This window comes from Cariama cristata, unplaced genomic scaffold (assembly GCF_000690535.1).
Source record: "Cariama cristata isolate BGI_N322 unplaced genomic scaffold, ASM69053v1 scaffold1226, whole genome shotgun sequence".
NCBI lineage: Eukaryota > Metazoa > Chordata > Aves > Cariamiformes > Cariamidae > Cariama > Cariama cristata.
Window position 1 is genome coordinate 186,910 of NW_009622519.1, and position 23,932 is coordinate 210,841.

At 44.2% G+C, this 23,932-nt stretch overlaps 1 protein-coding gene across 2 annotated transcripts in view; it reads left to right on the top strand.

The window, feature by feature from the left end:
• The window catches only part of NR3C2 (nuclear receptor subfamily 3, group C, member 2), a 204,759-nt gene extending 184,795 nt beyond the window's left edge, over nucleotides 1-19,964 (top strand). Inside the window, exons 6-8 of one of the 2 annotated variants that reach the window (XM_009702349.1) lie at nucleotides 3,727-3,857; nucleotides 8,118-8,275; nucleotides 18,746-19,343. In XM_009702349.1, coding sequence (XP_009700651.1) covers nucleotides 3,727-3,857; nucleotides 8,118-8,275; nucleotides 18,746-18,901 — 445 coding nt within the window. In that variant the 3' untranslated portion in view covers nucleotides 18,902-19,343. Of the gene's footprint in view, nucleotides 1-3,726; nucleotides 3,858-8,117; nucleotides 8,276-18,745 lie in introns of both variants that reach the window. The other variant, XM_009702350.1, reaches the window with a different exon arrangement.
• The last annotated feature ends 3,968 nt before the right edge of the window (nucleotides 19,965-23,932 follow it).

Below are 23,932 nucleotides of genomic sequence, written 5' to 3' on the forward strand. Positions count from 1 at the left end.
TTAATATATGAGCCATTTCTGTTGCTTTATTTTATTGTTACTCTGATGGTATTGGGATATCTGCGATGTCAGCATCTGAATTTTCAAAAAGCTCTGTACTATTTTATTTTACACAGTATGGGTTAAAAATCAAATGCGAAGTTGAATACTGTAAACTCCCACAAAATGTTTATCTTACATGAAACAGAGTCATGAATTAACTAACATAATTTGTAGTTAGTAATAATTTGTAAATAAGTAAGAAATGAACTGAACTGATTTTACAGGAGGGAAACTGATTTGAAATTACAGGTTTGCTGTATGTTAAATACCCTACTTAGTAACTAGTTCTGTGTATAATTTTATCTCACTACAAACAATGCCATCAGGTTTTCCTTGAGGGCAAACTAGAGATCAATATTTCTGAGTAGATAAAAGACTAAATATTGAAAAGACAGACCCCAAAAAACCCCTGACTTACACTGAAGTTCTTCTATTTGGGCCATCATATAAAAACAAAACAAACACAGAGAAAACTATAAGAGAGAAAAAGTAAGATGTCACCAAAAGTGCAATGCAATGTAAAAAGAAAAAAAGGTTTTGAGTGAGGATACTTTTCAGGTAGCTGTCACAGAGAGTGTTTGGCCATGCTGTTTAGTGAAAGCATAAGAAACCCGAGACAAAACCTCAAAATGTTTCGTTTTGTTTGCTGTGTGGCTTGCGGTATCAGATGAAAGGTCTGGAGCTTCTCATGTCCGTGGAGGTCAAACGCAGGCAGGGATGGTGGCAGCTGCTTCATGTTCTGAGGCTGGAGAAACTAACCTTGGTGTCCTGCACAAGTAATACTGGACGTAATAGGTTGTGCTTGGTTTGAATCCCGCTGGTCTTTAGCAGTCTGAGATACAGCTTAAAAGGTATTTTTTTTTAGAATACAAATGTCCCTCATTAATCATTTGCCTTTCAACTTTAGTACATAGTCCTCTGAGCTTCCTGGGAGGGGTCAATTAGGAACCACCATTGTCTGTATCCTAGACTTGGATTTGGGAATTTTGGGAAGAGGGAGGGGAGCAGGAGCGGCAGGAGGGAGATGACTCTCTGGGGTCTTTGGGGATCTTTTCCCCCAGCTGTCTGTGGGTCAACTCAGAAGTGCCTGCGGCCCTTTGGTCCCTGGGCCATAACAACCTATCTGGCAGGAGGACCTCAGGCTGGTTTAGGGCGATGCCCCAAAGCGGGGTAGGCTGAGTCACGCAGCGGCCAAACGTGGAGGAGCCCCTGTCCCTGGCACACTCAGTCATCCATGTGAAGGGCACGTCGAACACCGGGAGGGATCCAGGTGCTGCTATGCTGAGTTGCCCGCAAGCCTTGGATGGTGGCCACCGGCCTCGGGCAGACCCGGGGCTGGAGCGGGACCCCAGGCACAGCAGCTTCAGAAATGCTCGTTTGTGTGCATCTGACATCTTTTAACTCTGCAAATCCTTTTCTGTTTCACCCGATCCCAGTTACTCAGGGTTGCTCTGCGTGCGTTCATAGCACCTGACCGGTGTTGAGTGTGCAAGTGGCACCTGCAGCGTGCGACCAGGCTTGTGTGCTCGTGCCTGTGGGCATCCAGCAGTGGAGGCTGCTCTTCTCAAACAGCCAGCCAAGTGGTATTTCAGTCACCCTTCAAAGACTATTTTCTTCTCTTCGTTTTCTTCCCTGCGGTCCATGATGCGTAATACAAATAAATAAACACAGCATTAGTACTACTATTAAATTTAAAAAAAAAAAAAGGAGCTGGAAGTTCTTCATCTCAAGAAGAGGGTGGAGCGGGGGAAAAGTGCAGATCCCATATAACAATGGGGAGTCCGCTTTATTAGTATTAAGGAGGAAAATAAAATCTGCTCTGGCAGTAGTGAAATAAAACACCAGGAAGATTACGTCAGTCTTTGTTTGCACACAGTGTGATTCTTCTCTTTCACCAGCCAATTTGTATATTTGAAAAGGCAGTTGCTTGGTTAAAATAATTAGCTGAACTTCATCCAATTTCCCAATTACGTGCAAAAATGTTTGAAGAAATATAGACAATTGTTGTTGAGCAATTAAAACCAAGAAAAAGTAGTGGTCACCAAACAATTATAGCGCCTTGTCTAAATACCCGCTTATATATTGTAGTTTCAAAAGGAGACGGGCAGTTCTCAGTGACTCTTTGCTGTAGCTGTTGTGGTTTGGGATAGCGGCTTTAGAAGTATAGCAAAATCCTAACTCTGCCTGAAACTTGTTCAGGATAGATTAGCCTGGGGCTGCCTCAGAGAAGAGAGATGGGATCTGAAGCTAAATGTATCAAAATACATTTAAAGGAGAAAAAAAAAAAAAAAGAGTAAACTGGATACAATTCATGAATCCTTATTATTTTACTGTTTAACAGGCAAAAAACTGTATTAATGAATAAGATCGTCTTATTATATAGTCCTTTATTCCCAATTATCTTAGATTCTTATTTTGGGAAAAAAACATACAGAATTTTTGAATATTTCAGTGTTTGAATGAGAAACCATTGCAACAATTTGACTAGGAATTCCCCATAGGAGGTCCAGTGTAGTGTCTTGACAAGAACTTCAGTGACTGGGAAATCGTTTTTCCTTGTTGTCCCTACACTTTCATCCTTGGAGATCAACCTGTTGCCTTTTCAGGAAAAGTAGCAATTGGAGATTTTGAAACGGAGGCTACTTGGGAAGGATGCAGACGTGCTGCTGGCTGAGGCAGCGGGCCTCCCAATCGTTTCTTAACTTCAGACTCCTCAGTAGACATAAAGGCAGTAACATGAAGTCGTGCATTTTATTTTGTTTGTGTGAAACCACTTCCACATTTTTCAGACCAGCTGCATTTTTACAGGACTCTCTTATTCAGGATGAGAAGAGTCGAGATGTCTGCTGGCACAGTGGAAATCCCTGATCCCAGGGACCTGCTGGCTTGCAGACCCGACCGTGTGCGGTGGGCAGCGGAGCTCTTTGCCGTGGGTTTTCCTGTTGTCCACGGCCGGAGGCAGCCTTGGAGACTGCTGGGCTGGGGCCGGGGCTGACCGCCCTGGGTGGTGCAGGCTGCAGGTGGGAGGCTGTCAGTCCTCCTTGGCCATCCATCTCTGCACCAGACGCTTCTGAAACCTCTTCCCACCTGTACATCAACTGATGGGGGATGTATCATTTAAAACACGCACGCAATGGGTGTTGGTTCCCTTATTGCACCAGTTCTGACCCCTTCAGCAGGCTCGTTTCCGTCAGCCAGGGCAGAGCTGAACAAACACTGACAGTTCAAACGCATTTTAAAACGTTTTTGCCAGTTCATCAAGGTCGTCAGTGTATAAAACTCAAATGACATCTGTTTCAGTTCCTTTGGGGGGGGCGGATGTTAATGCCGCCTCTGGTCTGCCAGGTAGCGACATGAACTCAGCCGTCCATTGCAGATGGCAGAGGAGTTGAGGAAGGCGATGCCCGGGCCCCCCAAAGCTCACAGGCAGTGGGGTTTTTCTGCCAGTCTGGGAGCACGGGGACCAGGCAGCCCTCTGGGACTGGCAGGGGTCCAGCTCTGTCGCTGTAGTCCCCAGCTCCCTTACCTAACCTGAACTTTCCAGCCGCGGTGTGTCTTACTGACCTCTGCGCAATCAGTGCTTGGTTTCCAGGGCGCACCTTGCTTTCCTCACCCCTGGGCTGTTCCGTGCACGTTGCCCTTTCCCGTATTTATCCTCTGGCTTTTGTTTCTTTCTCTTTGCAGGGAACGGATGCGCCAGTCTGCTATGTTTGAACTGTGCCAGGGGATGCACCAGATCAGTCTGCAGTTTGTTCGCTTGCAGCTTAGCTTTGAGGAGTACACTATAATGAAAGTTTTGCTGCTGTTAAGCACAGGTAAGTCAGATTCATGGTTACACGGGAATACTTGAAAATATTCCGATTCACAAAGAGATGCAGCAATTTTAACTAATGTGACAAAAGAGCCAAACTGTTTCCAGCAGGGCCGCAGGAATAAGCCTGGTTTTATCTGGTTTTACCTTAGGATTTATCTGCAGACCTCACTCTCCATTTGCAAGGAAAGTGTCTTTGCAGTCTGAATGTGTCATGTGCATTGGAAGGACAGGAGTGGCCCGGCAAGGGGCTTTGCCCCCTCGCCCCCCCCAGGAACCACTCGAGTTGGCTGGGTGTGCCAAGAAGGTGCAACAGCTGTGGGGACTGGGGAGAAATCCCCACTCAACACTCAAAGCCACCAGTTTGGGTGACCTACTGTTGCCTTCAGGATCAAAATACGTACATTGCCTGTACTGCAAAATGGGTAATTTTCCAATGCCAAATGAATTGGGAATGGTAAGCCCTTTAAAAAGGGCTCTGAAAGTTTAATAAATGACAGTCCATGCTTTATTTTTCTCTCGAGTGTCATGCTTTGAGTTTTCTTAAGATGCAAAATTACATCTTGGTGTTTGTTACAGCACTGTGTAGTAATTAGCAGATCTCTTGATCTTATCTTACTGAAAATATTGAAAAACTCCTGTCCCAGTACAATTGTATATACACAGGCAGTTTGTACATTACTTTTCCATCAGTCTTGATGAAAAAGCCAATTACTTGTAAACAAACTTTCTCCTGTATAGTCGTGCTCCTGTTTGTGGGATCCACTCAGTAACATCATGATGAGGTAACGCATCAGCTCAATTGGTGAGCGTTCATGGCAAGAATTCCCTTGGCGCAAGGAGGCTGGATCTGGGGGTATCGTGCGGGGAGAGGAGGAGTGGGAGACCAAAGGGGCCGCTGTGCTTATTCTAGTTTTCACCGGCAAGCCCTCGGCAGCAGGACGCGCGGGGCTGGTGCCACACAGAGCATCTCCCCATTCGGTGGCGAGCAGAGCCCAGCGCGCCCTTTGAGATCTCGCTGTCTTCTCCCATCATCCCATCTTCTTCCCCAACAAGCTGAGAGAAGAAAGAAATGGCAAGCGACAGGCATTAGTTGTGCAGAACTGGAAGGCGCTTATCGCCAAAACCATTAAGGATGCCAGAGAGGGCTGATGCAGCGGCAGATTTAGACACGCAGGAGCCTCCCGAGTCCCCAGCCATGGCGTGGGCAGAGTTAGGTGCCCACAAAGGGATTTTGCAGCATCCAGCGAAGCCAAGTGGCAACTCCTTCAAGCAAGGTGGTAGAACAGGCACTTTCTCCCTGTCTGCTGTGCCTTTCATTCAGACCTCGCCCATCCCACCCAGCCGGTAGCTCGGTGGTTAAAGTACTTGCCTTTGAAGGAGGACGTGAAGCTGCAGTTCCCGTCCTAGCTGTAGGGGATTTGGATCTGCTAACAGAAACCTCCTGGGGCTGTAAGTATTTTAGGGCTCGCCTGTCTCCCTCCCTCCTTCCCGCTGAAGCCTTTCCAGCTCCCCGGGATGGGGAGAGACGACACAGGTTGGGGAGCACTTTGTGTCCTGGCCCATGGGGTCTGACCCCCAGGTCCTGCTCCACCGAGGGTTCGAGGAGATGGTCTGCTGGTGAAACTGGGACTGTGGGGAGCTGATATGTTCCATGGCAGCCGTGGGGGGTAAATGTTTTTTTTTAAGGTTGTCACTTGCAGTCTTTCCAGAAGCAATTAATGGTGCTTACCGTGGATGTGCTTGGGGGAGTCCAGCTGCCAAAATGTTCTTGAGAGAGTGTCTGGATTGGAGATCTGGCTGTGCTACGTTTAATCAGCCCGAAATGGGGAGAATCTTTAGAAAAAGAGCCTAAAGGCGTTCTAAAAACATAGCAAAATTTCTTTAAGCTAGGTATTTATTATTCTACCCTCTTGAGAGTGTTAACTAATGGCTTGAGTTATTGCAAGAATCTGTTAGGCAAGATCAGCCTGGCCAATTAATTTCAACTGAGTCCCTTTGAAATGCACACGACGGTCACTAGAAAACCTACTAAAAATAGTTCGTTTCGGGAGAATCAGGATATTTATGTTGGAGAGAGAGGGGAGCGAAATGGAAACGAAGACAGTGATAAAAACCCAGAAGGTGTCACGTGAAGGGCAGCAAACCTGGTTTCAAATGATTGCACCTTGATACAACCTTATGACAGAAAACGCCAGGTTTGTTTTCACTTAAAAATTTTATTGAGTTGTTTGATGAGCAGAGTACAAGTTATTCTGAAACTTTCATGATGACCACATCAAGGAAGTTTCACTCCATTTACATATGGAAGAAACCACACATTACAACTCAATTGTTTTCTTGCTTTCCACAGACCATAGATTTTGGGAGCTTGCCAAAAGCATTGCTGCATTTAATAAGTAAAATCAGAAACACCGGGCAAGCCTCCAAAATTTCATGTTTTGCTTGAGTTCTCTTTATTTGTGGTCTTTCTTTCTTTCTTAATAATCTGGCTGGGGTGATGGTATAATAATTTGCAGACAGAACAGTAAAATACATAGTAGTAGACAAAGAGTGGCTCTAACCGTCTTTTTAAGCAGCATGTAGGAATACCGACCTGTATTAAAGGAACTGTAAAGCCTGTGCATTTTGTGTAAGGGCCACAGTATGCTCTGATGGCTTTGCCCATCTTGATTGGTGTCTCTATATCCATTCAACTTGAGCTGAATTTGTACATCTGTTCCAGACAGTTCCTTCTATCTGTCGGCTGACTGACTGAGAGATTTGGCATCTAGAATTTAAAAATTAAATATTATGTTTACATAATAGAAATAGATAATATTTACCGATGAGTAGGCAGGTTGGTGCGTTAACCTCCTAGGCTTTTTCTAAAGATTCCTCCTCGTGCCCCCTTCCAGCACTGGATGGTCACAAGTCCTTGCTGCTCATGTGGTGGTAGAGCTGCTCCTTGTTTGCCATTGCTAAATTGCTCTGGTAGATACTGGTGATAGAGGATACTGGTGCTTTGTCTTAAAGCTTCTGCTCTGGAGCCATCTGGGCGGTTGTTACGTGCTCATGATGTGATTGCGGTGGGATAGAAGGCAGTTCACAGGATTTCAGAGAGAAGGGAATGGATGAACAAGACAATTTCTGTCAAGATGTTAAGTCAGGGTAAGCTAAATTGGAAGATCACCCATGGGGTTTTTTTTCTTTCCTTTTTTAATAAGTTCCCATTTTTAGCTTGCTCTGACATAACTTTCTGGCTTGTTTAGAAAATAAACTCACTCCCGTACAGTGTAGTATTTTATTTTCCTTCTGTGGACTAGCATTTAGAGATGCAGAGTACAAAAAATATTTGCTGGTTAAGAGCAGTATTCAACCAATCCAGGTACTGAGACACCAGAATATTTTGTGTAACATTGTTGATAACCTCTCTGGGATTTTCCTCAAGATCCGATCCTATAAGCCATTCCTGTTTGGGGCAGAGCCTGCTGGAGTGCAAGGGTATTTGCAGTCAGTAAAGAAACGGTGTATTTGCCTTTGTAATTAGCCTTGCTGATACCAGTCATGGTAAGAAGTGTCAGAAAACTCTACTTTTAGCCCATTTGTGAAATTGATGCCTCTGGCAGATGGGAACTTTGATAGGACAGTAGAAATGCTTGCAACTGTATGTCGTGGTCAAGCACTGGGTCAGGGTATCTGTTTGGAAAATAGTCTTTTGTTTCTTGCAGGATAACGGTTCTGTTTGTTCTAGGTGTTATGCAGATGCTTACTAACATGCAAAGAAATTTTAGATGTTACTTGATGGCATAAAAAACGTGTCACTTGGTGTAGCATTTCTGCACGTAGCAGCTGTAATTCTCTACCTTCCCCTCTGCCAAGTGTGGGGAATCATTCAAGAATGATAAATCACGTCTTCAACTTCTAAAAAAAAAAAATACCGTTGATCCATCTGCTGCCTTTTTTTTTTCTTTCTCTTTTTTTTTTTTTTTTTTTTTTGTGGTTGGGTTGTACGGTTTCAGCATGAGGTTAGCATGTGTCGCATTTCTGAGATGTTATCTTGTCCTCTGCCACAGCTTCTGCAATCGCAGATCTGGAGAGGATGCTTGAATCACTTGAAAATCTGTATGATGTTGTTGATTCCTTACCAATGTCTGTAAAATTATGGACTTTGCTTAAAGATGTAATTCTTTCATCCATTAACTAGTGTAACTTTTTAAGTATGCACAGCAAAAGAATAAGCAATACAGTTAATATTAATATAAGACTGTCTTTTCAATGACAGTTCCCAAGGATGGTCTCAAAAGCCAAGCTGCATTTGAAGAAATGAGGGCAAATTACATTAAAGAACTAAAGAAGATGGTAACTAAATGTCCAAGTAACTCTGGGCAAAGCTGGCAGAGATTCTACCAACTGACTAAACTTCTTGACTCCATGCATGATGTAAGTATAACTCCTCAGGGAGCGCAGACAAGTTAAGCAAAAATATCTCCATTAAGGTAAACCAGTAGTCTTTAATTGTGTTAACTAACAGGGAGAAAAAAAACCAAACAAACAATGAAATTCTTTTTAAAGGAACATCTGAGAGAAGTTGTTAGATGAATTTAAGGACAACTGCCAAGTAAAATAAGAAAATATAAGTCATTAAGGGCTGGGTCCTGCTGCCTTCTCCTACGTTACATGGTAGTGTGTTCCTCCGACGATTCACTTAAGGTCGGTAGAGCTATTAGTGGGGTCAGAGGCTCTTCACAGGAGAAGCGATGTTCGCTGTGACCCTAAGTTAGACACGGTGCGAGCGCACCACGCGGAGTTATCCCGCGAGTCGCTTCTCAACGAAAGGTGCCGGATTAGTGTGTCATGCATCTCACGTGCCTTGATGTACTAATAAATGTTGAATTAATTTGGTGCTCTTTTACAGCTGGGATTGTAATAATGATGACTTTAAAAGGTGTATTAAGACCTTGGAGCCATCTTGGGTATTTGAAGCTTGATTTGAGCTTTTCAAGTATAAGATTCACGGTACTGTTAGGTTATTTCTCCCTCCCTGTTTCACTCCAGTGCAAGGTGTTTGTTTTACATGCATCAGGTGTGAGATGTGACGAATGATGCGGGAAACTAAAAGCTTAGTCCCTAAACACCCAGGCTGTTGGTGCCTCAGCCCAGAGTGACTCGGAAGGGTTTTGGTAGGTGCCGAGCGCACGGGACCAGCTCGCGATTTCAGAAGGGGTATCCGTAACGTTGAGCTGTTGAGTTGGGCGCAAGCCGGTTCTAGCCAGTAAAATGGTAAGTGCAGAGATTTACCTCTCCAGATGCTTTGTGCAGTAGCAGGGCTGTATCTCCGTGCTGTCCGTAATGGAGCCTGGAGTCCCCAGAGAGGAAGCTGTCATGGTCTCCTCAAGCTGAGACGTTTTCCCCGGTGCCCCCCGGGCACCGACCCCTTGCCCGGGGCCAGCGGGGCTGGCACCCGTCCTGTCTACAGCCCTGTGGCAGTGCAGCAAGTGACGGGAGAGCCGTGGGGCCAGCGAGAGCGACCTTTGGTTGTGTGGGGGTACGAGAGAGGAGAGGTCCCGTGAGCCCTGCAGCACACGCTGATCACCTCCCGGTAAAAACTGGTAAACTGTGGCAAAGGAGAAAACTGTCCTACTCCATCCTGGGTGGGCAGGGAAGTCGCTCTGCTGCATGAAGAACCTACAGCACTTGCTTTCAGAGCCTGCATATAAATGTACTTCTTTGTGCTCGACTCAAATTTAATTTTTGTAGAGACACTACAGTACAGTGCACTTCAGGTCAAATCTGTATAAGAGCCTGAGGTCTGTTTACAGAATGTACATATGGAATTATTTTTCAAATATTGTTCTGTTGTTCATTAAAACATTGCACATCTTAGTGGGAGGCAGGGAGAGTATTATTAGTACTGCAGTAATAGCTCGTTCTTCGGAGATCGCGTTTCACTTGCCCCGTGCCAGCAAAGGAAGTTGTAGTGTTTTAGTGGAAAGAAAGGGGATGGGTGATAAAATCATTTGCAAGATATTCACATCTGAACCTCGGGGCAGCATAACAAACCCCTGCATTTACAGAGTTTTCTGTCCTCTTCAGAACAGGCAGTGGCTGTGATTTGGTATTTAAATGGGGGGGTCGTGTGGTTAAGGTGACGGGATGACAGGCTCACACTTAGCGAGAATGCCACCGTGTCCTACAGACATTTTCCAAAACACAGCATTAACTATTGGGAGCTGAACTAACCAGAGGAAGCAGACTGCTCTTGCTTTTTATTTATTTTTTAATTAAGCTATTTTTACGTTACTTTTGTTTTAATAGAGCACTTTCTTACAAAGGAGTTTTTAAAGACAGTCCCATTGTCAGCGTTCTCTGTGAAAAGGGCCGGTTGTCTGCACAACAGAGCTTCCTTTCAGACGTGATACTGGAGACTTGTTCAACAAAGGCACTTGTTTATTTTTTCTCTTTAACACTGATTTTTTGCTTTTTGGTTGTCAAAATCCATCACAATAAATGTAGAGTGGTGATAATATTAATAAAGGGTGAGAATTACTCTTCTCCCTTGCTGCCCGTTAGTGCAGAATTTCTCTGTTCTATCAATGTGAATGCAAATTTTCTGCTCGATTCCTTAGTATAGGAGGAACGCTTTTTCAGCTGTCACCTATGTATTTTTAACTTACTCCGTTATAATTTTAGAGGATCAGAATATATTAGGTGCTGAGCAGTCGAACTGGAGCTGAGGCCCCGTGTTTACGTGCTGCTGTAGCCACAGCATTGGCATTTGCAGCGCAAGCCCGAAGGGACTGGCGCAGAATTCATGCTTATTCAGCCCTCCCGCTGCCTCCAGCTTTTCCGTCCGAGCAGAGCAGCATCTCGTCATTCGTGGAGTTCGCTTTACCTGAGCGTAGCGGTAAACAACAAAAAAATACTGCTCCTTTGCACCTTCACACTTGCTTTCCTCGACCTCATTTTTCAGTAGTCTTTCTGAGGACTATGTGAAATAAAGCGCACGAGAATATCAAATTACAGTCTGCTTGGCTTATATAATATGAGGAATAAAAAAAAACAACAACCCACCCCAAACAAGATGGTTTTACATTGCTCAGTATACTAAATCATTCATCCACATAGTAAACATATGCGCAGGTAGAAAAATGCCGAGGTGAGGAAAAAAGAAATTTTCAGGAAGGCCAGGTAGGCACTTAAGTATTTGAAAAAATCAGCAACTTTATTTAATGATCCATAAAGCCTCGAAGCACCAAAAGCACAACTGAAAAATAGATGGAAACCCCTCCCGAGCAGACAAGATAAACGCGGTTTCGCGGATGTGCGTGCGCACACCTGCCCTGGGCTGCCCTGTAGTTTGCGTCACTGCTGCCGTGCACCGCAGTGCTCTTTATTTGCGCGATGCTGTGTGGAAGCAGCGGTTGCCGATAGAGCAGGCGCTGGCTGGCAGCGTCAGGCTGGTTACGCAGCGCGCCCTTCCTCTCCCTCGGCACGAGAGGACAGAGAGGAGTCGGTTGTTGTCGTTGACTTGCTGTTGGGCTATGGCTCGGCCTTGCTTGTGTGGATGGACCCCGGCGTGGGTATCTTCGGGGAGCATTGAGGGCAGCAACGTAATCGCCGTATTTCCTTCTTGTTAGGGATTGTATTTCTACCGTTGCGGCTGGCCTGCGTGCATCGTTTCACGAAGCAGCATTATGTATTGAGAACCGTAGCGTAGCAAGGACAACCGACCTCTCTGCCCAGGACATAAAGGTTTCGGTCTTGTGGCCGTGAGTGGTCATTGGCATTTCAGGGAGAGATGGGTACGGATGTAGGTGAACTGCGCTATGTGATCAGACAAACGGCATGCAGGAACATTAGAAACAGATGTACTACACATGGTATCAAAAACTTCATTTGGATCCTCCTCAACGTCTCCTGTTGGCTTTGGCAGGAAGGGTTGTATCTTGCATGGCAAGCTTCGTTTCATACAGAGGTTGTAGTGTATGGTTAGGCGGTTTGCAGAACAAAAGCTGAATTTGGTTTCAATCCAGCTGATACTAAACAGACTTTGAGTTAAGAGGGCTTTTGTTTCGATGCCATGACATTAAACCCTAATGTGAACCTTCCCCTTGTCTTGGCAAGGCAGAGCACTGCACTGTCATTTGCTTGTTGATGCTTTCTGCCAAACAAAAATAAATTCTTGAAGGCTCATGCTGCTGAATAATTAATTTTTTATGGTTCCTGAAGGGAATACTTTATAGCTGAGGTGGATCTTTCCATAGGCTGAGAGCGCCAGGATTACACTCACTGAAAAAGCTGACAGTGGGAAGGAGGGCGCAGATGCTCACAGGGCGGGTTGGCAAGGTGCGCCGCGGTGGATGCAGATGTGCTTCTGCAGGTGCTTCGTCCCACAGACATGAAGGGGCAGACGAGACCCGCGGCTCTTGCACACTTCCTCCTGCCACTGCTCTGCCCAAGTTGTGTCCCACAGCTGACGAGCTGTTTGGAGCCTTGTTTTAGTGCCTGTGCCTGAATTCTCAGAGTAGGCGTTTTCTCTCTTTACTCAGAGGCTAGACCGTGCTCCCGATGTGGCCTCTACAAAAGCAGCAGCGATGTAAGAGCGGGCATGGGTGCGTGTTGCAGCAGCGAATGTGCGTCTGTCAAGCGAGACGTTGATTCCCAGCTCCCTCATGTAGACAGGGGCTACTCTGAGGGTTGTCTCGCTCAGTTGGTGATGGTTGGATCTCTTCTCGTTCACGTTAACGGGTGTTTGTTGGAGGAGGGCTGAGCCCCGCTACTGTTGACAGAAGAGCAGGGGAGGCTTGGTTCAAAATCTGCCCTGGCCAAGGGCTGCGGATGCCTCATTGGTGTGTGATACCGGGGGTTTGCGCGCGTCCTCCAGGCATTCAAAATGAGTTGAACTCGGGTTCCTCCGTGTCGTGTCCAGGTGTCCAAGTGCTGTGGCTTCGGCGTGCACGTGTTTATGAAGAAAACCCAAAGAAACGAGTGCAGCTCCTAAGTCAGAGAAATGCACCTGTCCAGGCAGACCTAGGTTCCACATTTGCTCTGGTCAGATACCGTTACTGCCCAATCCGTATCCGTTTTATCCACCTTTTACTCCTTGCTAGCGTGAGGTAAATGCACTGCATAGGCGTCATCCGATGCTTCATCCTTTGGTCTTACCTTGTTTTCCCCGTGTTTGTGGGAGGTTTTACTCGTTGGGTTAGAGTTCAAGATTTCATAAGCAGATAGGAATTCACTGCTGGGGCACCAAAGGACGTCTGTGCGTCTGAGAATGGGCCTGTGAGCCATCCCGGGGGGAATAATGTACATCCTGAGCCCTCGGGCTAACAATTAATTTACATCATGGGTTTTTCGTAGGACTGGAAGCAAAAGGGAATAGAGAAATAACCAAGACGTGGCTGGCAATGGTTTTCCTTAACCGTAGCTGTGGTGAAGCACGAGCTTTGTATCCACTGCGTGAAGGGGAAAAGGCAGGTTGCAGTAGTCCCAGGCTCACCCAGGGCTCTTTGCTGCCTGGGGAAAAGGAGGCTGGCTGGCCCCGGCCCCTGCTTCTTCCCTTAGCAGGGCAGCAGGCTCCCGACGTCTGCGCAGTTTGAAACACGCAGGTTTTGAAAGCAAGAGGCAAAACGCTCGGCTGGTGGGCAGCAGCTTGGCCTTTCGGGGAGCCTGGCTCGGTGCAGGTGGTCACCAAGGCTGCGCGGTCGCATCGTGTAGAGCTGGAGGGTTCCCTCCTCCCAACACAGGCCCACTCCGTGCTCGGTAGGAAACGGGCAGAGACCCATTCCTGAAAGGGACCGGGAAAGTTTTTGGAGTGTCGTTTTTATATGAGAGGAGTGAGGTTTCTGACTGTAATAGCTGTAGCTAATAATAGGAGGAAATTACTCAGCATTGTGTTGTTACCCTACTGCTGTCTTAATTGCTGTATCAGTAGGCTTAATCGCAAAGATGCCTCCTGATAGCAAAGTGACTGTGGGCTTTCATACCGCGCTCGGAGATTGTGAGAGATTTTTGAAGTCAGAAAACTGAGCACAGAACTGTGCACCCTTGCAAATCAGACGGTTCTTCCCATTCCTGGAAACGCAAGGGCACGGTGAGATTGTGAAACGAAAATCAATTCTTTTTGCTGCAAGTACTCGAAGGTCGCTGTAACTGTATTAACTTCAGGGACTTCATTAAAGGATTCATTTTTTTTAATTATGAAGAACAGTATGGGTGAAAAAGTCCATTTTATGGAAACCCCACCCTGGTAACAGAAAATGATGTTTGATTAATACTCCTATTTCTCAGAGGTGCTTAATACAGCATACAAATGCGAAGATTGATTAAGTAAAAAATCTCAGAACTACTAAGACTGCTGCAGCCTTCAAAATGTGTAAGCGCAGCACACTCGCTGTAGGGTAGGGGTGAGGGGAAGCTTCCTAATTAATGACTGAAGTGGTGAAGGGTTATAGCTAACAACCGATCCACCTGCCGGCAGAAGAGCCGTCGTGTCTTACAGCGGTCTGGGTGACACGGACGCGATAATTCTGACCTATGCGTCTGCATCCCCACAACCCAGCTCCTGCCAATCTCTTCAGTGGTATCTGCGCGCCCGGCGAGGCTGCAGTCTGCGTTCTGGGAGGTGCCCAGGACCCGGCTGGGCAAAGCCTGGCACTGCCTGCGGGGAGCACGTCCTACCCAAGCTCCCATCCTCCGGCACCGGCCCGATTTCCCTGCATGCAGAGGGAGGCTTGCGATGCTGTCAAAGGTACCGAGCCGTGGTTTATTGCCAGCTCCAAAGCGAGCCGAACAGCTGCCTACTAAAGCGGTAAGAACCGTGTCCTGGTTGCATCCCGAGGAAACGGGAATTATTTCAGTTGTGGCCTTAACGGCGCTGTCTGCACTCTGCTAAGCTGTAACTCTTCAGAAGCACGCTTCCGTAGCTGAAATAATTGGAGATTGTAAAAGTAAATACGTTTCTAGTCACTGTTGCACTGCTTGTGAAAACCGGGGTGCTTTCATTCACGCTGCTTAATTAGAGTTGCCTCTCGCGCTGCTGCACTGGAGGAGGTGTCGGCGTTTCCAACACGACCTACCACGAGTGGAGGGTAAAGGCGGTCAGGTAAAACGTAGTCAGGCGTTCTTAGAGCACAGGGATTTTACAAGCCTTTGAAGAACAGTCAGAAGTATATTTGGTCTAGAAAAATTCATAAACAAATTTAAAGGTGCTGGATAGGTTGCGTTGCCTCGCTTGTAACCTGTGGTGTGTCAGTCACTGTCACTGCAGTGACAGAGCTTGTGTGTTACAAACGAAAGCAAACTTTTTCATTTCCTTACTGAAGAGGGAACTCTCCTTTTAAAGTGAAAGACTAGCTAAATTATGTACCTGTTACAAATGAAAACTGGATCAAGACGAATGTTGCTTGAGATGCAGAGGCAGGTGCTCAAACTTCAAAATTAACTTTGTGGAAACTGAATTTTTCATCCCTTCAGTGCATTTTTGCATCAAGGCTGCTGGCTGGCAGGAGGGATGGTACCTTTGCAAATGCACAAGAACATCCCTGCAGGAGAGAGCGCTGCTCAGTTCTCGGTCTCACAGCCTTCGCTAGCCGACCTTACCATATTGTTTACACCTCAGTACCTCTGAGTTGGCCTTCGGTTCTCCTGCAGTCATTGCTCTTTGTTTTAAATTACTGCTGGAAATACTTCCCCAGCCCCCAGAGCCACGCAGCTTTTGAGGTTGCAGTTAAAAAGATCCTGACCGCAGTCCCGAGTTCCTTGTAGCACACGCGGTGTGCTTCCTCATGCTCCCGTTTTCTTGAAGTGGTTGATTATTGTCAAGTATGTTAAAAGTTGGTAACTTTGCTTAAGAAAGAGATGAACAAAATTGTTAGTAGCCTAAATAGGTACAGAATACGTATGAGCCTTAAGGCGCCAAACCCAAGTATGACATGACAGGGGGTTCTAGGTGTTTTCTTTCAAATTGCTGTGTAAAGTTAACCTTTCTCCTCTGCCGTGAGACTCCTCATGTGCTGTGGTGCGACAATACCTGGGATCTCAGCCTGGTGTTCCCCCACGGGACGGCTAACTCATTGATTGTATAGAACAGGTTATGCTCTCTTCATTAATGTTATTACTTCCACTTCCCCTTTTGGCCACATACTCACCAGACAGCCGTATGTACTCGCCACTACTAAAAGCTTCCTAAGAAGGTACAATCAATAGTTTCCGCCATCCCTGTCTCGCTGTATTCAGGGGCTTCACGCGAGTGTGATGGGGCAGGACTGAGCTTGCGTTGCAGAGAAGGGAAGCCGTCCGTGGCGGTTGGCAGCCTGACGGAGACGACCCCAGCCCCTAACCTCCTCCCTCACGCTCAGCGATGTGAAACTACTGGTGGTCACCTTCGGGAAAAGGCAGGACCTTCCTCAGGTCATCATCGAGGTTGTGGTGGGGCGCAAGGCCTTAGTTCGCTGAGGTGCGGGTGTTTGATGATGCGGGCAGGGAGGAGGTAGCGGCAATTATACCAAGAGACATTTTCCTTCGCTTCGTTTGGTTTTGTGTTACGTTTGGAATATTCTTGGCACACAGGACATGCAGCAACAACCTCCTCCTAATGGGTAAAGTAAACCTTTGAATGTCAGCTTTTTTTTTTTTCCTTCGCTTGAAAACCAAATTGTGTCGATGCTACTTAGTTAGCATGCATCTCTTTAATTAATTAGCATTGCTTCGTGACATGCCAGATCGTCGGGAATGAACTAAGCAACAGCAAACGGACTTGTGTAGCGCTCAGTAGCGGAAAGTCGTGTTTGAGGGATCTGGCACTTCTCTGTGTTGTTCATAAATTGCTTATATGTTTGCAAGAACAGCTGTGAAAGTCCTAAAAATAAGTAATAAGGTATGGTGCTGCAGGACGGTAGTCTGTTGCTGCCTGTATTTTTTTTTTTTATTGCCTTTTCTGCCTTCCAGAAGGCCACTTTTATTTACTCTACTTTTTAACAGGGGTTTTACTGCAGAGTGCAACTCTACACCTTAAGAATTGAAACGACAAACTTGTGTTTGATAAAGTACACAAGCAGAAGTTGTTTAAAAGTCCTTTGCAAGGACATAAAGCACCAAAATTAAGCTGTGCAGAACTCTTTGAGTTTTTAGAGAGCAGCGGCTCTGAAGTTTGTCTTCAGTCACCCAGCACAGTAATTCCACAACCGCAATGGAAATGGAGAGGCTGACTGAGACCTGGACGCGCTTCATTCCCGGGTGCCTCAGAAGCTGCTCTGCCTCTTGACTGACTTGTGTTGTGGTTTTCTTAAAGGGTGCAACCGACTGCAAGGCTTTAGGAGAGGCATTTACATCACAGCAACCAAAAAATCTAGTTTTGAAACAACATTCTCTTGCTACTAAAGGTCATGAACAAGTACTGCTCGATTGCGTCAAAGTACTGTGTAAAAAGAATGCAGCGAAAGCCTGCACGCGTGTTGGCCGAGCCATGGGATTGCTCTGCCGTGTTTTTATCATTAAACCAGAAGTAATTCCCCGAGCAGTGATGCTCGAAGGGGTCTTCTGGTCTCCACAGTTCTCTCACTCTAGTGGCGTGTTGGTTTACAGCAAAGATAAGCTTCAGTTTGTGATTTTTGTGTGGAGAAAATAGCACAAAGCAAGGGACAAAACAAAATGCTCAAAAGCCAGAAGTGAAGGTTCATGCTTGTAGCGTGATTAAGTTTCCCACAACAGGTAGACCAAAACGAAGCTCTGTAAGTGCCAAACGAGAACACCACAACTTGAGATGAGGTAGAAGTCGTCAACTAAATTTATTGGTGCTTTGAAGACGCACGGTATTTTCTTCCACACACCACAAAGCTCATGGTGCCTGTATGCCAGGTAGTGCTTCAGCTGGCATTCCCGGTACAGCCGGACCCCCCCGTGGTTAGGATTACAAAATGGCTGGCAGTTGCCTGCTGGGAGATCCACGCTGCGGTTTCACCTGTGCCGTCCTTTGCCATGCCCAGAGGAAGCCGAAGGAGGGCCACCGCGCAGCCAGAGGTGCAGGTCTGTTCTGCCTGTGGAGGTGGTCCGGCGCTAACAGATAACTCGGTGCTTGTGCTGTTACAGAGCAAAGCTTCCTTCGCCGTCACTGAAGAGCTAATTAGAAATGTTTATCTGAAATTCTCAGCGTTATGCGTAATCCCCTGAGAGAAAGCAAAAGTATGCTGTTAGCCACCACTACAAAAATAGAGAACTCGGGCTTTGGTTGGGTTTGGGTTTGTTTCAAAAAGAAATACTTCCTTAAATAGTGCTTCTATAGTTTAATGAGTAGTAAGCGGGGAAAAAAGCTTGGGGGGTGCGTATTAAAAAATGCATTTATATGTATATAACTAGAAATGCTTTACCAGATGAATGATTTCATATGGATGGCGATGCTGTAAAACCTGAAGTGCTACAGTTGCGATAGGGCATTCATGTTGTTGAGCTAAAAACGTCAGCTGCCGGGGCAGTTTGTAGGCCGCGGCCCCTGGAGAGTGCCCTGAAGTTAACCCAGTGATCTGATTTAACAAGTGCGTACCCGGCTGAAACGCAGCGATACAGCAGGTTGTGGCTGACCTTTTCCCTCTGGGCCGGCGCCTTTCTGTTCATAGACATTAGTGAGCACCTGTAGTTTTCGTAGTGGCATGAGAAGTGTTGGTGACATGAAAAGCGCAGTTATGCTGAAAAATCCAATCTGTGGTATCTCGGTTTTTCCTAGTTAGCTGATTTTTGATGAGTTTAGTAGCGCTTTGGGATGTGAGTTCTTTTGTTTGCTTGTTAACCCCTGCAACCAGACCGCCGAGTCAGAGTGAATTTCTTGGTAATAACCCCTTGCCGCTAAGCTGTCGTTTGCATGCGAAATTCTCTGTGGTTTTTTCCTAAAAAGTGTTTCTTTCTGTATTTCAGCTTGTTAGCGACTTATTGGAATTCTGCTTCTACACCTTCCGAGAGTCTCAGGCACTGAAAGTAGAGTTTCCAGCCATGCTGGTGGAAATCATCAGTGACCAGCTACCAAAGGTGGAATCTGGGAATGCCAAGCCCCTGTACTTTCACAGGAAGTGATAGAAAATGTCTTAAATGGAAGAACTTTGCCTTAAGTTTCCCTGTGTTATTCCACACCCATGAAGGACCCAAGAAACCATATTTTAAACATGCTCTTTACACTTGTTCAGCAGTCTCTGAATAGTCTAAAATCATATGAAGGGTTTGGGGAATGGAAAGCAGTTGACTTGGATTTGGCAAGACCTAGATGTTTGGAAATTACCCCGTAACCCTCAAACGCTTAGAAAATGTTCCTGTTCCTCTGGATGAAAAGCCATATCTAGTCAATAACTCTTTTGATTTTGATATTTTAACAGATGGAGTTTTAAATATGCCATGTAGTTTCTGGTATTGTTTGCTTGTTTTAAAAGGGTTCGAGAACTAATGAGAACTTTTTAAAGCTTACCCTTGGTTTGCACATAAAAACGTAAAGTCAATATGGGGCATTAATATTCTTTTCTTGTAAAAAAAACAAAAAACAAAAAAACAAACAAAACCTATATATATACACACATATATACACACACACACACAAACCCTAGCGTGTAAAGTAATAACAGAACATTTGGTGTGGAATACTCTGTTATCCCCACCTGTGGCATTTGTTATCCCATGTTATCCCACCATAGATGCTCTACACTGTGTTAAGTGTCCATTTACTATTTAATTACAAAGGATAAGATGTGAAAACAAATGCCCTGGTTATCAATTTATAGTATCTATTGTGCTGGCTTTACAAATAATTTTTTGCAGTCTTTTGCTGTACTGTACATTGCTGTATGTATAAATTGTGAAGGACCTGAAATAAGGTGTAAGGAACTTTTGTAAATGAGACAAAAAAAAAATCTTTAATGGTTAATAGGATGAATGGGAAAGTATTTTTGAAAGAACTCTATTTTGCTGGAGACTATTTAAGTACTATCTTTGTCTAAACAAACAAGGTAATTTTTTTGTAAAAAGTGAAATGTTCTGCATGCATAATGAACCGTTTACAGTGTATTTAAGAAAGGGAAAGCTGTGCCTTTTTTAGCATCATATCTAATTTACCATCCTCCAGTATCTGTTGTAAATAACCACACTTAACCTTTTCGGTTGTATTTAAGCCTTTCTATTTTCCTCTATATTCTTCTCCCTTTTGTCTCGCTTGCAAGCGTATGTGACTTGAGCACATCTTAGAAATCCCGCTTCACAGTTCTATAGGAAACAACACTATGTTGTGTTTGCCACTTTACCAAGGTTTCATTTAACAAGACAAATTACGGTCTCTCCAGAGCTTTTGCCAGCTTAACGATACAGTGAGTTCTTGCCCTCTACTCCCTTTCTCTCTCAGGGGAACAGGGGTGAATAAGATGTTGAAATTTTTTTATTTTTTTTTATTACGGTCTCCCAGATTGATTGTTTTTCCTTTGAATACTGGATACATAAAACATCTTAAAAGGTCACATTATTATTTCAGATGGGGGAGAGCAATTTCTGATTATGCTGAAGGGAACATGCAGATCATTACAGTAAGTATATCGGACGGATTTGTACTGGTGAGAGGGATGGTAAGGTACTGGTAAGGGCAGATGAGCTGAGTAGAACTTCTAGTGATAAACTAAAACCGTATGTAATTTTGTAAGCGTTTTTGTAATAACCAGAACATGTCCGAGAAGACAAATGTTCACACTACAAGTTCAACTCAGTTGGTCTGATTTTGTCTCAAAAATGTTTTCTGTAGAATAAGACTGCAAAGAAAAAAAAAAATTTGAGGTGATTTTCACTATTTCACAATTTATAAGCAAATACAAAATTTTGGAGTAGAATAGAGGACAGGTGAACTTTTCTGAGGCTCAACTGTTGCTACCACCTGCTCATGTTTAAATAGAATAGTTTTTCAGAGTCCTACTCTGTAGCGTTCTCTCCGGGTGCCGCCGGTATCTTTGAGCTCTAGTTTGTCCCTTGGCCGGTCAGAATGTAGCATTTCTTTTCAATGGTGGTCGAATTAAGAATTCTACACCCTTTCTGAGTCCAAATTTTGAGGTGCGCTTTGGTGCACTGAAGACAGTCAGTGCTACTTGTCTTTTTAAATGACACCTGCCTTATGCAATGGGTAATCTGTAAAGACTGTATTCAGAGAGGTTTTTTTTATATATAAATATATACATACATATATTATTTGCATTTTGGAAGTCTAATTCATAGGCAGATCTTTAAATACTGACCTGCACAGCAATATGAAAGCCAAACTTCCAGCGTGAGATACACGGCATGCAGACTGGTTGTTTACAGTAAAGACACAGTCATACATCCATCTCGTCATTTACTACTACTTTTTTTTTTTTTTTTTTTTTTAAAGTCTAAAACAGAAAATTTCAAAGCCAGGTTCTGGGTGAATACAGTCTGCAGCAGCTTTTTATATTAACAAAGTTACTGCCTCCTTTTCTGTCTCAGAGTAACTTTGCTTGATTAAAATAGCAAAGCCATATTCTACACTTCACTGTTAAATGCCTGTCCCAGTCCAAATTGTTGTCTGTTTGCTCCTATTTTTGTACCTTATTACTTTTAATCTTGGTTTGGTACAATTCATAATTCACAGAAACTTCATATAATTAAACACACTAAATTAGTTTTAAAAAGCAATTTATATCTTTATGCAAAAACGTATGTCTGTCTTTGCAAACAACTGTAAGCAGATTATAATAAATCCTTTACTTTAATCACCTGTTGTTTATGAAACCATTCATTGATTATTATTTTTGCTAGAGATCATTGAAGTAATAGAGACAATTGGATATAGATGTTGTAAGAGGCAGTATTCTCTTATCAAGGACACTTACGCAGAATAGCCATCACTTTTTTTTTTAGATAAACCTGTGTACAGCAGAAAAAAAAAAATAAGAAAAAACCACACAAAACCAAACAACCCTAGTTTTTAGCTACTGGGCAGTTACGTTCTTTTGAATTTGTTTAGAATGGAATAGGCATTTGTCTCCTGCAAAATACAAGACAAACTCAAACACCTGTTAGAACTGGGCTTCTGTTCATTGAGCTAAATTATTCTGTTGTAAGAAGGAACGGGGATATACAGCAAGAGCATTGTATACACAGTTAAAAATGTAAAATAGCGTTAATGTACTGCAGTGGGTATTTCAGGAATACTACACGTGGTGCGACGGAACAGTTGCACAAAATAAAAGACTAAAGTTTGCAATATCAAAATCTTATTAAAAAGATACTTTACAATCAATAATGCAAAAAGCTAATTCACAGGGTGGTGTTTTTCACTGACTTGTTTAAACATTTATGAAATTAAACAATTCTACAGTTAATGCACTTTTAATTGTTTATTAAAGATTTGACTTTTTCTTTTTTTAGAGCAATGTTTTCAGCTGGAGGTCAATGACTTGGTAAGATAGACAGCAGTTCTGAGGCCAGGAAGCTCAGAGGAATGTTTTAAGAATTCTTGGAGTTTAAATAGATTCCTGGATGAAAAATAAAAGCAGCCAGCAGTATGGTGTAAACAGTAAAATCTATGCATAACGATGCATTTATAATTAGGGGTTTGCTTCTGTATGTTTAAAGCTTTTTAAATAAATAGAAAATATTGTTTGGTCTTTATGTTAATGTCTGCAAGTACCTATTTTTCCTTTTTATTTTTTTTCCTTTTTTATACAAATTGTACAAATATACATGAATTAAACTGGTTCGATTGCAAGTATTTCTTGCATTTTAATCTCAGATAGGTGCTGGTGCAGTGATATCCTTAGAGACACAAGCTTCTGCTCATCTAGAAACAATATTAAGTAACGTAAAGTAACTAACAACGTAATCTAACATCTTTCTTCAGACATCTAGAAATTTGGGTTCCTCAAGCTCTGTTAATTTGGATGACACAGCACATATGATGGCTTCAGTCAGAGAGCAGCAGCTCACGGTGTAGAATGAAGGGATGCCCAACCGTGAGGAATTTGGTTCCCCTCACCTGGATAACCGCGCTTGCCCAACGCCGTGCCGACGCTGTTTGTTACGCGCGCAAGCTGCATCCCACTCACAGAACCAAACCAACCCAGCAACCTTCAACAGCCAGAGAAGTCTGGCTTCCAGTTTCTGTTAACCTAGAGCTGCTCTGCCTGGTGAGCAGAGTTAGAATTTCTCTCACAGAAATAGGGATTCACTATTTTCCATACCCAAGGTTTCCCCAGCGACTAAATTGGACTGCCCTCTCGGGGTCAGGTCTTTCCCAATTACAGTAAGATAGTTGGAAGGGGAAATAAAATTCTTGCTATCCTGCATTGTTCTGCGCATACTCTCTCTCAAAAAAAAATCACCACTAAGTTAAGTTCTGCACGAAGCCAGGCCTGTGGTGCAAGACAGACCACCATTTCATTGCATTTTGGGGTTTTTTTTAATAACAAGTTACACAAACTTTTTATTGCCAAAAATCCTTGCACCTGCCTTCTGTTTGCTGAATTGTCAGAAGGAAAGAATAGTAGAGGATCAGCAGTGTTAAGAAAAATTTCCCATATGTTTACAAGCAGATGTATCTGTCATATGCTGTTCTAGAAATAAGAAAACCGCTATCACTACTTAAAAGCATAAAACGAAACTTGTAATCTGAGCTCAAGCTGGGACACTGCTTGCTTTCAGGTACCTACAGAGACTGGGAGTTTATGATGAGTACAAAATGACTAAGAGAGAAAGGTGCGAAAAAAATGCCCTTTCATTTCCAAGAGTTTGCTCGGTAAAACACGCCATGCCATGAGGTCTTTAAAAGCCCACTGTAATTGTAGCTGTCGCTAGGATGAAGGTTATTTGGGGCTTACCTGTGGTCACTGCAAGCACGGACGAGGGCACACTGTTGAACGCTGATGTAGAGAACGACGTCCAAGGCACAATCAGCTTAAAAGGTGAAACTCCAGTGAAGACTTCCAGTTAAACCCCATTTGGCACTGGTGCATTTACAGCCTACCGCAGCCCTCTGTCAGCAACTTTTCTCTTTAATTTGCAAACCAGGTAAGAATTGTGAAATGGGTTAAGAGAAGGAGAACAAGGAACAGAGCATTGAGAAAG